Source organism: Choloepus didactylus, chromosome 4 (assembly GCF_015220235.1).
Source record: "Choloepus didactylus isolate mChoDid1 chromosome 4, mChoDid1.pri, whole genome shotgun sequence".
Taxonomy (NCBI): Eukaryota; Metazoa; Chordata; class Mammalia; order Pilosa; family Megalonychidae; genus Choloepus; species Choloepus didactylus.
In genome coordinates, this window is record NC_051310.1 from 41,296,355 (window position 1) to 41,311,925 (window position 15,571).

The following is a 15,571-nucleotide window of genomic DNA, read 5'->3' on the forward strand; positions in this document are numbered from 1 at the left end:
CCTTCCCGGGTGGCAGAATTCTAGCTGGCCAGCGATCCTTGGGGTTCCTTGGCTTTCTTGTCACATGGTGATGTGCTGTCCTTTCTCCTTCAGGTTCTGTTGACGTCTGGCTTCCAGTTCTTCCCTGTGACTTTTTCTCACTATGTCTGAATTTCACCTGCTTATATAGGACTCATTAATCTGGATGAAGGTCCACCTTCGTGGAGTTGAGCCACATCTTCATTAATATTAACATCATCAAGAGATCTTATTTATAATGGGTTCACACCAACAGGAATACGGATCAAAACCAAGGACATACCTAAATTGGGATATATGACTCAATTCACCACAAGCCCAGGGTTTACGTGAACTAGTGTTGCCCTAGCCCTGGAGCCTTGGGGTCTTGCTGCTGTGTTATTAATTCCAATGAGACTTCCAGAAAGTCTCACTGTTCTCATGCAAAAGGAGCACACTTTCATTTTCCAGGTTTTCTGAAGTGGTTATTCTAACTAGAGTCTCTTTGTCCACCTAGTTTTCATGAAAATCTGGAATATATGGGCATAGTGAGTTTTTAACAAATACTTACCGACCGATTAGTTGGTTGAGGTTAAGCCAGACTTGCCCGAGGCACAGAAGGTACAGTGTGAAAATAGGGGGAAAGGAATTAGGTGTTTGTGAACGTGCATGAAAAAAGCATTTTCCTTTCCGGTTCATAGCTTGCTCAGGAAAAAAAAATTCTGAAAATTTCCCAAAGATCTTTTCCTCAAAGCAAATCATTAATTTCTTAAAAACCCAAGACAAAAATAAAGTTATCTTGGTTTTATAAATCTTCCCTCTCATTTTAAGTCCACCACGCATATCTATTAGACAAATGAGTCCAGCTTTATGCAGGTTTATACATGTTTAAAGCTTTTACATTTAGGCTCAGCCCTTTGAGATGCATTATTTCCAAAGCATCCTCACCCCCACCCCCAAACTCATCCTCACCTAAACTGCAGAGAATGGCTGAACCCATCAAAATTCCCCTGTCACCGAGAAGGGACTACAGAGATCAGTTTCCCAGGCGGCCCTGAGCACGGAGCAGGGCAGCCCAGCCTGGCCTTGGTTGCCTAGCAGCAGGCGAGCACGTGCTGTCCGGGCAACGGGCAGTGATGCTCCTCTTCCTTCAGAACAGGCTGCAAGCTCCCAGAGGCTGCACCTTCCGCAGGAGCTTGTCCTGCAGCCATCTGTCCGTCTCCCGACCCAGAACCTCCATCATCAGCACCTTTGACACCACGAGTGTTCTTGAGTACCCTGATCCCAGGAAGACACCTTTCCTGGAGACACCCACAGACGCAGGCAGCTTCAGAGGGTGGGGATGGAGGAGAAAGAGCAGGGCAGACTCTTCTGTCCACAGATGACACCCCCAGCCCTCAGTCCCCTGGAGGGTGGCAGTCTTCCACAAGGGCTGCAGACTGGTGTTTTCAGCTTCACCCCTAATGACTCTGAGCCCACCAATGGCTACCGGCCTTGTCACAGGCCTTCACTGGGTGAGGCCTCTGCAGGGACAGGTGGCATCAGGGCAACTGAGAGGGAGATGTCCGTGATCCCAAGGACCAGTGGCTGCTGTGGCCAGAGACAGCTGCCTCCCTGCAGAATAGGAGTATATCAAGTTTCTTCCCCTCCTTGAGCTGGCTTCATGTCCTCTGGGCCCTCAGTGTCTCTGCTGGCCCCAGATTCTTGGAAGGGACATGGTGGGGTCACCCCACCCTCCCAGGGTGCCGAGGCTGCATGAGGAGAGCTCACTGAGGGGCAGGGGAGTCCGGGCGGTCCCATACCAGGCCCACCCTCAGGGAAGGTCCTAGGTCCTTTCCTCCCTGCTCCATGGTGTGTGGGGCCTTGGCTGAGGGATGTCCAGTGGGTGTCAGAAGCAAAGAGAGGGCTAGGGAGCCCTGGGGGCAAAAGGGCGTCCAGACTGGGGGTGGGGGTGTTGAGACCTGTATATATGGGACCCGGGGCCGGGCAGCAGAGTCATACAGAGAGGGAGGGGCAGGGAGGTAGAATGGGTACGAGAGAGGGCTGCAGTTTTCCCCCTTCCCTCCCCCCTCCACCAAAAAAAATCTCCACATATAACCAGGCTCCCTCCTCCCCTCACCATGGTGACCAGGCACCACCCAGCCCGGGCCTGCAAGGGTAGGGTCTGGGGTGGGGGTGAGGAGGGTAGCGTCCCTGTGCTTTGAGGGTGAAGCGGGCCCCCAGGCCCTGGCCCAGAGAGGCAGCTCCAGAGTGAGTGGAAGGGCTCTCAGCTGCCCATTCCTGGACCCATGGGGAACAATCTGGGAGGCAGGGAGGCGTATCCATCACTTCCCACCCCGGGGAAGCACCGAGGGGGGCCCGGGCTGGGTCGCCATGATGTGGTAGATGGATTCCCGGAAGCGCTGGTCTCGGCTCAGCCGCTTGGCCACTTCCTTGAGCTCCTCTATGTTGTTGGCTTCCAGCTGGGACGTCATGAAGGACTGGGACGGCTTCACTGGGGAGACAGAGCCGTGGACCATCCCATGAGCCCTGAGCCCACCCCTCCCCGCCTCCCTTGCTTCTTTCAGCCACTGAGCTTCTCCCCAGCGCCTCCCAGCCCATGGGCTCCCATTATCCCAAGAGAGACCCAAGAGAGAACTCACCGTTTGCCCGAGCCCGGTGGAGCCAGGTTCCGGGGACACCATCCGGCTTCAGCAGCGGGCCCGCCCTCACCGCTCCACACCCTGCCCACTTCCCGCCTTGTCGCTGAGGGGCACCCACCAGCTCATGCAGAGCCCGAACTCACTGTCGTTCCACGACGAGCTGGACCTGCGCCGGTGGAAGCGGCAGCTCTTGATGCGCCGAGTGGCTGCCTTGTGGATGTACACGGAGTTCTTCATGATGACAGGCATCTTGGCCTCCAGCTCCGCGTTCCGGATGCACTCCTCAAAGAACCCTGCGCAGAGAGGGCCGGGGGGCTGCGGCTCAGCAGCTCGGGCCCGCTCCCTTCCCTCCCGAGGAGCCTGGTGGAGGGAGCTGGAAATCTTTGGCCTCAAACCACCAAGCAGTCATCTTGGGGAGGAGCTGCTGTGGAGAAGAGCTCTGAACTCCAAAAGAGGGAAGGGTCTCCAGGCTTTCTCCCCACACCCCCACTCCAGAGCCAAGAGCCCAAGGGAAGAAGTGCCAAGGAGAGGCCAGCACGCAAGCGTTTAGAGAAGGAACTCCATCCATGGTTTCCCGCATACTGAAAGCACAAGCTGCCCTGAGTGGGACTCCAGCCCTGTTCCAGGATCTACGTGGCCTGGGGCTGAGCTCCAGAGCTGGGGAAGGAAGCGACACCAGAGGGCAGGGCTTACTTTTCAGATGGCTCACGTCGGCCCGCATCCTCTCCTCCTTCTCCTTGTTCCGCACCTTGGAATTGAGCCCTTGTTCCAGGCTCCGCAAGGCGCCCTCGGCCTCCCGCAGACGCCTCTCCAGGTCCATGCGCACCTTCACCTCAGCCTGAAGGGAGAAGGGGGAGAGGGAGGCCGGATCCTGGGGAGCAGCTGCCACCCCCTGGGGAGCCTTCCCTGACCACCACTGGACTTGGATGGAAGCTACCACATCCTCCCTCCATGGTTTCCCCCTCCCACCAAATGGTCTGTACTCAGCCCTGGCACCCAGTGGGTGTCTGTCAGCGACGCCCCACTGAAGCACTGGGCTCCCTGCTCTCCCTGATGGTGGCTCCATTGCCTGCACCTGCCTTCTGGGCAGAGAGGCAGAGAGCATTCCGGTGGAGTGCAAGCATGGGAGGGGCCTGTGCAGAGGGGAGGCTCCCTGAGCCCAAGATGGTCCCCAGCAGGCCCGGGCCAGCACCTTGAGCTCCCGCTCGGCCTGCTGCTTCTCTGCCGTCAGCTCCTGCAGCGAGTTCTGCAGGGCCTGTGACTGGCTTGAGTAGAACTCTCGCTCCTCCTCCAGGGCCCGTGAGCGCTCCTCGTTCTCCTTCATCCTGCCAGAGGCAGAGGAAGCACTCGGTGCTCATTGTGAAGCGAGTCAGGGGCAGCCAATGAGGCTTTCCAATGGGAGGGCAGTGCCTCTTGCAGACTGGGCTGGAGGAACCCTGAGGCCAGGCTTTGTGAGCCCCAGGACTTTCTGGGCCCTGTCTGTCACTCAGGTGATGATGGGGATGGCCCCAGGCTCAGAGTCAGAAGATGGAGTGCTGGCTCTAGGGCTTGCTAGGTCTGTGACCTCAGGAAGGTCACATAACCCCCCTGAGCCTCAGTCTTCTCATCTGTGAAAAGGGGCTGAGAGTACCTGCCCAGCCTACCACAAAGCTTCGTTATAAGGACCTAATGACATCTGTATGGTTCACACCATTCAAGAGATTGTCAAGTCAGCTCTCTTCCAGTGGGGAAACTGAGTCCCAGGCAAAAGGAAGTAAGTGACCTATCTAGTGAGTGGAAACTAGAACCCATGAGTCAAAGTGTCCAAGTTGGGGAAAGTTCCCTGACGCCAAAGCCGATTATGGACCAGGGGTCTCGGGCTGCCTCACCGCTTCTCCGCCAGGAGCTTCTCCTCTAAGAGCTGCTGCATCTTCTCCTCGATCTGCCTTAGGTTGCTATGGAGACCCCCACTGGGAGGGGGCTGCTCACTCTGATTGGCCAGTGTCTGCAGCTGGTTCTCATTCTCCTCCAGCATTTCCAGGGTTTTCTTCTTCTCTATGGAGAGTTCCTGGGGTGGGCAGAGGGGAGGGAAGGTAGAGAAAGGGCCTGCGGTTCTCCAGCATGGCCACCCTCACTTGCCTTCCAGTTCCAGGGAGTAATGCCCTCCTCTCTCGATCCTCTGTGAGGAACACCTGAGATGTCCTCATTTTTCTCATGAGGTAAAAGGCCAAGATCTCCTTCCGCACAAGGAGGCAAGGTTGCTCTTCCATTTGGAGAGACAGGGAGGAGCCCAACGTGGCTTCCAGTTGGGGGAGGCTCCTACTAGAACTGGGGTCCAAGGCCCAAGGGCACCATGACCTTCTGGATTCCTTGTTCCTCCCAGGGTTAGGGAGTGGGTGTGTTGGGCTCATATGAAAAACACCCAACAAGAGTCAGCCCAAGAGCAGATTTAAATGTTCTCCCCATTTATCAGCCTGGGATACTGCATTTCGCAGAAATCCTACCTTTGAAAATATCCGTGCAAACCACACATCAGGCTGTGAAACAGGGAAAGAGAAACAAAGACGCCACAAATAAGGCCCCATCCAGTCAAGGGAAAAAGGAATCCCTTGCAGCCTTCAAGGAAATAAGGATTCGGTAAATGTTTATGGATCACCTGCGATGTGCCAGGTGCACTCTAGGAGCTGGGCTCAGAGAGGGCATTAAGACACAGTCAAGTGACGCTCCTAGTTTGGAAAGCAACCCAGTGTGTTAAGTCCCATAACAGGTGTTCAAAGTGCTGTGGGAGCCAAGGTTCAGAGCAAATAACTGCCTAGAAGAGTTAGGGAAGCTTCACTGAGGTGATATTTGAGCTGAGTCATTAAAGGATGAATAGGAGTTCTCTAGGCAGAGAACAGGTGGAAAGGACACTCTGTGTAGTAGGAATAGCATGGGCAAAGGCATGGAGGAATGAAAGAGCCTGCATTCTTCAGGGAAGAGTGGTTTGCAGTGGGGATTGGGGTGTCTTTGTATGGAATGTGGACAGGCAACAGAAGGAGAGTGGGGCAAAAGGGGAGGAAATGTTGGTGCCAGAATTTGCACTTACATGCCATGCTAAGGAGTCTGCACTTCGTCCTTGGTACCTGCCACCCACCTCCTCCCCCTCACAGTCTCTGTGGTATCAAATGGAGGTGACCTGGCAATTAATTTCCCTTTATGCTCAGTTGTGCCCAGGAGCTAAGTGAATGAGCCACAAGAAGGAAGTGGTAGACGCCCCCACTGCACACCCTAATCAGTCCTCCATCTGGTATAAAAATATAAACACTAAAGAAGGTGTTTATTTCCTGAGGCCATGGTTAAATCAAGGACAAACTTGAATTTGCTCTTCAGGGTCCAGGTACAACCAGCTCCCACTTTGGGTTTCATGTGCTGGCTGGAGTTCCCAGAGGTCTACAGAGAAGAGACCCTTTCGAGCAACCTTTCCCCTCTTTTCTGCCCCATTCTCCTTGCAGATAACCCCTGGGGAAACACTGTTGGAAAAACCAGTATCATGTGGCCCAGCCACCCAGCCTCCCAGTCAATCAGCCCACCAATGGCCCCTCACCTCCAGTGTCTGCTGCAAGGTCTCTGTGAGGTGCCTCAGCTCTTTTTTCTCTTGCTCCACACCCTTGAGGCATCTTGCTGTCAATTCCAGCTCCCTGCGGAGACAGAGATCTGGGCATGGAAGTGTCCACCCCTTCCAAGCTCCTCTGCACACAGAAATGCTCAGAAGGGCCCTTGGGCAGCCGGCTCCTCTGCATGGGTGGGCCCCACAGCAGCTCTAGGGGCCTAGGGCTGAAAGTAGGAGGTCCTGGCAAAGTGGCTTTCTCCAGGTGCACATGCATCCATCAGGCGGGACAAACCCAGGGCCACCCCCCGGGTAGAGGGAAGTAGTGGAAGAGAAACAAAGGGGTCCTGGCCTCACCACTTGTTTTCTCTGGACAGCCCCAGCTAGAACCCACACTCATTCTGACACTGGAATATGGCTGAGGCCCCTGTTGGGAATGAAAAACTCCTTCCTGCCTTCTTCACAGATCTTGGCCACCTCAGGCCCTACTCGTGTTTACCCTCCTCCTACTTGGAATGCCTTTCCCTCCCCCAGTTTAACAAATCCTACCCATCCTTTAAGGCCCAACTCAATCCACAAAGATTGTGCACATTTCTTAATTCTTGAAACAGAGGAAATCGTCACGATTATCTTCTAGCACCGGGTTATATATTATTGCATTGATGTTTCCTGGATGTGAGTCTGGATTTCCCAGCCAGATTCTAAGATCCTCAAGGAAAGGAACATTTCTTCTACTCTAGTGTCTGGCACGATTCTGGAAGCTGAGTTTGGCAATTTACCTAGTAAGATCCTCTGAACTTCTCCCTCCCCAAAACACAAGTCTATTTGACTTCCTTGTATAAGGTTGTTACAAAAAAAATCTTTCTGGATATCATCAAATCTTTCTGATGATCATAGTGGTGACATTGGTGATGATGATGATGACTGCTAACACTGCCTAGAGCAGTAGTCCCCAAATTTCTCAATGGGATGCATCAGAAGCATCTGGGGAGCTTTTAAAAATGTAGATTTCTGGGTACTACCTTCAAGAGATTCTAATTCAGTAGATGATTCTAATGTGCAACTGGATTTATAAGCCATATGTTGGACTAAAGAGCCCAAGTGTCATCATTAGCCAAAAATGTGAAAGTTCGACAGGAAAGACAGAGAATGTTGGGAGTCTTGGCACCTCCAGGCCAGCTTGGTACTGTCTAACCCTGGGTAAGAAAGGCTTCAAGGAGGGAGGAGCTTGGTGCTTAGAGGCATGCCTGGCTATACTTGCCCATGTCTCACACTCTAGTGGGCAGAGATGGCCCATTTGAGGGGGTCTCCAGCTCCTTCTGGACACATTCAAAGAACTAGAGCATTGGAAATGGAGACTCAAACCAAGTCATCAGAAAGTGAATATCTCCTGGTGGAGACCTCTCCGGGCCTGCTGGTGAACATGGGCTCTGCATCCCCTAACCTAGATGCATCCTCTCCTCCCCGCTCCCTTCCCAGGATACCACCACCACCTCTTGATCTGCTCCTGCTCCATTCTCAGTTCCTGCACCACCTCCTCAAACTGCTGCTTCTCGGCCTCCAGCACCTGGTTAAGGCGCTCGAGCTCCTGAAGAGAATCAGAGAGGGAGAGAAGGGTCAGGAGCAACAAAGGAGCCTGAGTTTAGGAGCCACCCCTGTAATCCAGGGCACCCTTTGGGATTTTGCACACACTGGACAAGATTTGGGATTAAGTCCTGAGGACCCTGGCTCCCCCCAGTGACATACAACTCAACAAAACCAAACTGTGATGAACGTGACCCATTTAAAACACCATTAGCATGATCCCAACCATCTTTTCCTGCTTGCTGGATGTGACTGTAATTCTAGGTGTCTACCCCACTGGGCAATCCCAGTCCCTAACACCCTGGAGGAAAAAGTACTAAGTGTGTATTTCCATTAAAGAGCCCTGGAGGGAAGTCTGCTAGAAGTGGCAAAGCAAAGCCATTCCCTACCCAAAAGTCAGGGAATAAGGACTCTTTTTGCTGCAGACATCTAAGCAGCCCAGTGGCTGCAGCTTCCCAGGTGCTCAGCCCCACGTGTGCAGGAGAGCCAGGGAGCCCAGGACAGGTGCTGGGGAGGTGGGGAGGTCAGTCTAGTTCCTTCCTGGTGCCAGTCAGGAAGCCAAGTGTGTTCCCAGCAAGTAGTGCCTTCAGTTTCCTGAAGTTCAGTGCAAGGTGGTTTCGGTGGGTACACCTGCAAATGCAGTTCAGCTTGAAGCATATCAGTGACAATTGCTTTGTTTCTCCACATTTTTGACTGTGGGAGGATATTATTTCCTGATCCCCTTTCTTATCTTCTAGCTCCAAATTATACTCTCATTTTCACCCGGGGGGGTCTCTGTATAATAGAAACCCTGCCAGGGAGGTGGGCTATCTATAATTGGCTCTGAAGAGATACAGAAAAGGAAATCAAAAACAAAGGAAAGGGGAAAGTCTGACTTCAAACTTCACGACTTCCATGCTTAAACTTCTTACCCAAAGTTACCATTTCCTTTTCCTCTAATCATTAGTAACCCTTATAGCATGGATCCCTGGTTGCAAATCAACCTCAGTTTTCCAAATGCGGTCATCATGAGGGCTGCTTACTGACGCTCCGATTCTCCTGGCACCTGCTCTGGGTGGCCTGTGGGGCTGGCTGAGGCCAGCGGGATCTGAGTAGAAGTGTGTCACATCCAGCCAAGGGCCTTTGTGTACAGTGACTTGTGCACATCCCCTCCCCTCTGCCCCGGCCACCAGTGTTGCTGCAAACGGAGGAGGCTCTCTGTGTGCCTGGGTCTCTGGGTGAGCAGAGGAGACCCCCCGCTGACCCATGTAGTTGAAGGAGAAATACACCTTGGCTTTTATAAGCCACTAAGATTTGGGGGTTGTGTGTTATGACAGTATCACCCAGCCTATCCTGACTGATATATCATATAGAGACATGATATAAATAGAACTAAATTTTCATTCCTATAGCCCCCCCTGTTTTAAGTGAAAGAATAGTTCGGAGCTTCAAACAGTTTGAAAGCCCCCATGTGGATACATTCTCAGTGGTAACACATGATCTTGATAATGATGATAATTCTCTCTGTGGCCTCAGGTTCAACGAACCTGGTGTAACCCCCATCTCTGGAGGTCCCTGCTGTGGCACGAATGTTTAAGGTCCTGGAGAAAATCACAGGCTGCAAGCATCCATGGGTTTAGACGTGCAAAATCACAAGGGCACCTGGCTCTGAGGCTTCTTCTGCTTCAGAACAGATCACAAAGGACCCAGCTGGAGGACCCCACCCCACCCTCCGGCCTTCCCCTCCCTGGAGAGCCCTCTCCTCCAAAACTCCAACTTGCAAATATTCCCCCTTACTTGATATCACACAGGGGTATCTTTTTGTGCTTGAAAAATGGGGGAAAGTAAACATTTTAAAACCCCATGTCTTTCCTCCCTAGTATTTAAGTACCTCATGATGTCAGCAGGCTCCAGCTATACCTCCAAGAACCAGAAAATGAAACTGATCTACTTGAAAATCATATGGCAAAACAATCATCTCGCTTTTCTTATTCCTACCCCTAGTTGGTCCCAGCTCTATGAGGTAAAATGCCATTTTCTACCTAATTCAGTAACTAATTTAGTAAATGTGTGTTCATTGCTATGTGAAAGGATCAGAGAAATGGGCATCCACAAACCATAGCCTTCTAGGGTCAAAGGAACTTTAAAGATATTTCAGTCTTGATCAGACGCTGAATCCCCTTCTCAGATTTTGTGCCCAGAGATGGTCCAGGCCCAGCTTGAGTGGCTCTCATGACAGGGAATTCATCCTCTCTTAAGTCAGCCCAATTTTTTCCTGAATCAGCTTGATAAAAAATTCTCCCTTGCCAGCTCAACCCCTCCCAGGCTCAGCATTGTTACTCTTTGAAAGCTACAAATACAAAAGCACTGATGAATGATGTAGATTTTTCTGAAAGTTTTGTGAGGCTCAGACGGAAGGGCTACATCTCACTCATGGAGCAAAACTTCCCTCCAAAAGCCTTTAGCCACTTGTCCTTTGCCCAAACTTTCTCTCGCCTTGGCAGCTGCCTCACTCGCAGCCTCTCTCTCAGCCACACCCTCTCCTCAGCCATGAAGCTTGTATATCCCAGTCAGCAAAATGAGAGCTAGTGAACAGCTTTTAGCAAAACAGACTGGCAGAGCCAAGGACAGCAGCCACCCCCTGGGGACTCTGAGCTCCTCAGGCACACCCAGGGGAGGGGCAGCCCATCTCATCCTGCCAGTGGAGATATGGCAAAACCTGCCTCCTCATGACTTCCATCAGTGGGTCTGGCTTCTCCCCTTGGGGCCACAGAACAAGACCACTCCTTTTTCCCTTCACGCATTTGAAACCACTGTTGTGTTCCTGAGTCTCCTCTCCTTCAAGCCAAACCAATCCGGCTTGCCATGCTTCACCGGACATGTTTTCTAACCCTCCATAAAGCAATTAGACTCTTGAAAAAGAAAATGCAGAGACTTAAGCTCCTAATTGGGAAGACTTAATACTTATGGTAAAGAGTCTTCCCAATTAATTTACATGCTCAGTACAACTCCCATAAAAACCTCAATGAGATATTCTTAAACTTCCATTCATACATGCCACAGATGTTTGTTTTGTGCTTTATATATGCCAGGCACCCGTTGGGCCATGCACTGAGGATATGAAGATGGACAAAAACAGACATGTCCCTGCTCTTGCGGAGCTTACAGTCTAGTGTGGTGACCAGGTATTAATAAAACACTCACACACTTTAGACAGTCATTACAAACTGAGATAAATGATAGGCAGGAGATGGACCCAGTTCTATATAAAGCTGCCCTGGATTGGGGCAGGAGAGGGTCAAGAGATTCCTGAGCTGAGATGAGGATGAGGTGGATTAACGGGGGAAGAGGGAATAGCACTCCAGGAAGAAGGAGCAGCATGTGCACGGGCCCTGTGGAAACCTGGTACCCTGAAACGACTGGGACAGGTCCACGTGGCTGAGCCCAGAGCAAATGTGAGCATGATGGGAGAGAGGCTGGGGGCCAGCAGAGGTTAGACTGCACAGGGCCTTGGGTCCTGCTAAGGATTTTGGCATTTATCCCTGTCAAAGGAGAGGCTGCATTCTACCAGCGGGTCCAACCCAGAAGTCTCTAGCCATAGAGGCCAGTCTCAGCAACACTCTGGGGGCTTTAATCACTTCCAGGAAGATCCTATTAGAGACCAGGCCCCGAGGCTTTCTCAAACAAGGGCCTGTGCTCAGAGGAAGCAATGAAGGTTTTCAGCAGGAAGTAGGGAAAGAGGGTGGGTAATGTGATACGATTTCCATTTTGAACAGTGACTCTGGCTGCATGTGGAGGCAAGGGATGAAAAGGAAGCAGAAGGAGAGCAGGGAGTCCTGGTGGGAAGCCACCTAATGGCAGTGTGAACCAGGGCAGTGAGATGGAGAGAAGTGACCAGGGGGGTTCTAGAGCTCTAGGGGACAACACAAACAAGACTTGGCGGTGGGGTGGAAAAGGGGGGAGTGGGAGGAAAGGTAAGGCATGACGCCCAGGTTTCTGACCTGCACAAACAGTGGACAGTGCTGCATCCCCTGAGATGGGGAGCACTAGGAGAGGACCACCAGCTCTGCTGGGGATGATCATGAGTTGGGTCTTGGACACATTAACTTTGAGGTATCTTTGAGATATCCAACTGGAGATATGAAGTCAACAGTTGGATAAAAGGTGCTGGAGCTCAGAGGATAAAATGGTCTATAGGTGTCAGCTTGGGAGTCATTTGCGTATAAACGGTAAATGAAAACAGGGAGGAAGGGGTGTTCCAGACTGCTTTTGGAGCAATTGCCTTTGGGGTGCAGAGAGAGAAGAGAGGCAGCGGGTAATTCTCTCTGAAATAAGGCAGTACTATCTCCTAGGATTATTGGGAGGATGCAAACTGCCTGCAGCCTAGTAAATGTAAGCTAGCCTTACAAATTAAAACAGTGTAGTGTCTACTCAAGAATGGCCAGCAACCCAATAGAATAGAAAAGAAAATTCTGAAACAGATCTTGGCATACGATAACAATGATAATATTAGCTAACATTTACTGTGAGCTTACTGTTCTAAGCACTTTACATGTATAACTTATTTAATCCTCATATCAACTGTAAGGGTAGGTACTATTTTCCCCTTAATTTTACAGATGAGAAAAGCAGAGACACAGAAAGGTCAAGCAACTTGCTCAAAGTCACACAGCTACTAAATAACAAAGCAGAAACTCAAACACAGACAGTGAGATAAAGATGGAAATGCCCATACATTGCTGGTGGGAGTGTAAATTGGTACAAATTTTCTAGAAAGCAATCTGGCAATATGTACCAGGAGTCTCAGTAATTCTATGTTTAGGAATTTATCCTAAAGAAATAATTAGAAGAGTAGACAAAGATTTATGTGAAAGGATATTCACTCTGGCATAATTTATGATAGTGAAAAACTGGAAACAATCCAGATGTGCAAAAATCAAAGATTAGTTAAATGAAAACATTCCATGTGCTGAATCAGTACATAGCCATTACTAATTCCATCAGCCATGAAAACTGATGTTTTCGAAGAGTGTTGAAGGACATGGACACCTGCTGCAAGTATACTGTTAATGAAGGTATAATGAAAAATACAATGAAAAAGCAAGGCATACAATTGAATATCTGATATGATCCCAATTAAATCCTATTAAAATATTTAATATATAAGAACAATATATGGGAGAAAAAAGACAAAAGAAAAACACCTAAAAGTTGACAGTAGTTGTCTGTCAATTGTGAAAAAGGATAAATTTTGTATACATCATGTTTTCCAAGTTTCCTATAAAAGACCATGATCTCTACCAATAGGAAAAAAAAAAAACTATATTTGAAAGAGGAGGAAATAGAAAGAGGAAGGACTCCCTTCTTGGTTGCTCACTTCTGTTCTGCCTTTCATTTCACCTGTATAACTTCGACATGAAGCTGAAGTCCAGGTGCAGCCTGGGAATGTGGAATAGACTGGAACCTACAACTTATAAACCTGGAGCAGCCAGAACCTCCTGTTTGTGCAGCCCAAGAGGGTATGAGTGTTTGCAGTAACCTTGTCACAGACCAAGCTGTCAGCTAACAGCTGCTGCCACTAAAGCCTGTCTCCACCATATCATAATTGTTCTGCTGACTCTTGGACCTGACTTCAGTTGCAGGAGTGTAAGGATGGCAGGAAGTCACTGGGAGGCAAATTTCAGCTCAATGAAAGGAAGCGCTTTCAAATAACTGAGCAACAATGCAAAGGATACCTGAGGAGGTACCCAGCGGCCCAGTTGCAGGTCAGGATCAACACCCGTCAGGGAAGTTGGCAAAGAGCCTCCCACCTGAAGTGGGAGATTCTTTCTAACTCAGAAAGTGTGTTCTGACCAGGAGCAGCCTGGGTGGCAAGAACCCCGCAAGGTTGGCCCTGGCTTTTCTGATTTCCCCCTGTGTGCCTATGGGCAAGGATGAGCTCTCAGAGCTGAGCCAGGAAAGGAAAGGGGGCAGGAGGCTGCCCTCCCCTGGGGCTGATGGAGATGAGGGTTTGGGGGCCAGGGACGCCCAAGGAAGGGCCTGCTCCTCTGGCTCCTGGCATTGGACCCCTGCCCTCTCTGCTCATGCCCCAGAGTCCAGGGCCCTTCCACCTTAGGGAGGAAGTCAGGGCGGCACATTGCACAGCCCACACCTGCATGTGTCTTTCCAGTCCATGGAGCACCCCTTGCCTTTTGTTTCACTGACCCCAACAGCAGCCCAGGAGGCAGGCAGCAGCAGGCATTACTCTTACGGGAGCGTCACAGATGCAGGAAGCACCACACAGTCAGTGAGAGGGGTGAGGCTCTCGGGGTCTACTGGTTCCAGACCCTGAGTCTTCCTTTAGGCCAGGCTGTCTCTCAGAGGCCACCCAAACGATCAGGAGAATCTTCATCTTATCACTGGGCCATGAGTGTGGCCCAAGGTACACTCAGACAGTCTCTGGGACCAGGAGGGGACAGCAGACCCATAATATGGATGAGCAAGTTAAGGAAGGAAAAGCCTTAACAGGATGCCTCAGCTAGGAACAGAAGCTGCATTCACCAGCTGCACTCCCATTATGTCCCCCACACCCAGGAGTTCACAGCAGACAGAACTCCCTCCCTGAACGTGCTGTGGCTTTAAGCAAGGCTGGTGTGCAGTGGGTCTCCGCTGTCCTCATTTCATGGCTAAAGACCTAGATAGAGTGTCTAAATTTTCCTCCAGCCGCCTGCTGCCCCAGATTTAGCCTCTCTGATGGATACGTCTGTCTCTCTCCCAGCAGGTGGCCGGGCCTGTCACTCCATCCCATCCCCAGGCTTCCAGAATCACTTGTCTTTAGGTTGCTGACAACCCACCAGAAGTCTCGCTTCTTGAAATGTACAGAACTCTATGAAGAAAATGCCAAAACTCTAATGTCGGCCCTAGATGAGGGAGGGCCTGGAGACCTGGAGACACAAAACCGTTGGCCAGAAAGAAGGCTCAGTGCTGTCCATATGCCAAGGCTCCTCAAAACCATGCAATGCCAAAAGGCTCAGTGCTGTCCATATGCCAAGGCTCCTCAAAACCATGCAATGCCAATGCAAGCTCAACAGATTTTTTTTCAGTAATTGATAAGATGATTCTGAAATCCAGCTGGAAGAATAAATGGGCAAGAATATATGGTAAAAATTTTGGAAGAAGAAAAATGAGAGAGAATTGTCCTACTAGATTAAAGTCAAACTGTAAAGTTGCAAGAATCAGAAGTGTTCCTTGATTCAGTCCACAAACATGCATCGACACTCATTCTGAGCCATGTGCTGTGCCAGGCACTGGGGTGCAAAGGTGACTTGGGGATGAGCTAGGAGGGGTGAGGAGTTATCAACAGACAAACAGAGTCAGGCACTGAGCTGAGACTGAGCCAAGGATGATCCAGCCCTGCGACTCACCTGGGAGAGGACAAGGAAAAGCCACTGGGCAAAGAGAAGTGGAATGTATCGGGCCTCCCTCTGTAGGCTCCTTTGGGCAACCCACCCTGCAACGTCAGGCCCCAGGCACCTCACATGCAGGATGGGCCCATAATTAATAGTAATTAATAATGACATGATCATAATACTGACTGTCACAGATATTTATTAAGCACATACTACATGCCAAGCACTCTACGTGCAACATCTCACTTAAACTTCACAACATCCCTAATAAGATGGGTTCTATTATTATCCCCAATAGCTGAAACTATTGATGTTCAGTGAGGTTAAGTAACTTGCCTAAGGTCACACAGCTAGGAGTGGTGAAGCTCTGGCTCCAGATTTCATCCTGCTAACCACTACCTTCCTCTGCCCTCCAG

General features: G+C 50.6%; 1 protein-coding gene across 4 annotated transcripts in view; it reads right to left on the bottom strand.

Moving 5' to 3' along the window:
- Positions 1 to 876: 876 nt before the first annotated feature.
- PLEKHD1 (pleckstrin homology and coiled-coil domain containing D1) overlaps positions 877 to 15,571 on the bottom strand; it is a 30,640-nt gene continuing 15,945 nt past the window's right edge. The window contains exons 7-14 of one of the 4 annotated variants that reach the window (XM_037832440.1): positions 7,698 to 7,792; positions 6,202 to 6,295; positions 5,123 to 5,155; positions 4,508 to 4,686; positions 3,832 to 3,964; positions 3,333 to 3,477; positions 2,783 to 2,932; positions 877 to 2,491 (exon numbers count right to left, since the gene is read on the bottom strand). In XM_037832440.1, coding sequence (XP_037688368.1) covers positions 2,322 to 2,491; positions 2,783 to 2,932; positions 3,333 to 3,477; positions 3,832 to 3,964; positions 4,508 to 4,686; positions 5,123 to 5,155; positions 6,202 to 6,295; positions 7,698 to 7,792 — 999 coding nt within the window. In that variant the 3' untranslated portion in view covers positions 877 to 2,321. Of the gene's footprint in view, positions 2,492 to 2,782; positions 2,933 to 3,332; positions 3,965 to 4,507; positions 4,687 to 5,122; positions 5,156 to 6,201; positions 6,296 to 7,697; positions 7,793 to 15,571 lie in introns of all 4 variants that reach the window. The other 3 variants (XM_037832441.1, XM_037832438.1, XM_037832439.1) reach the window with 3 other exon arrangements.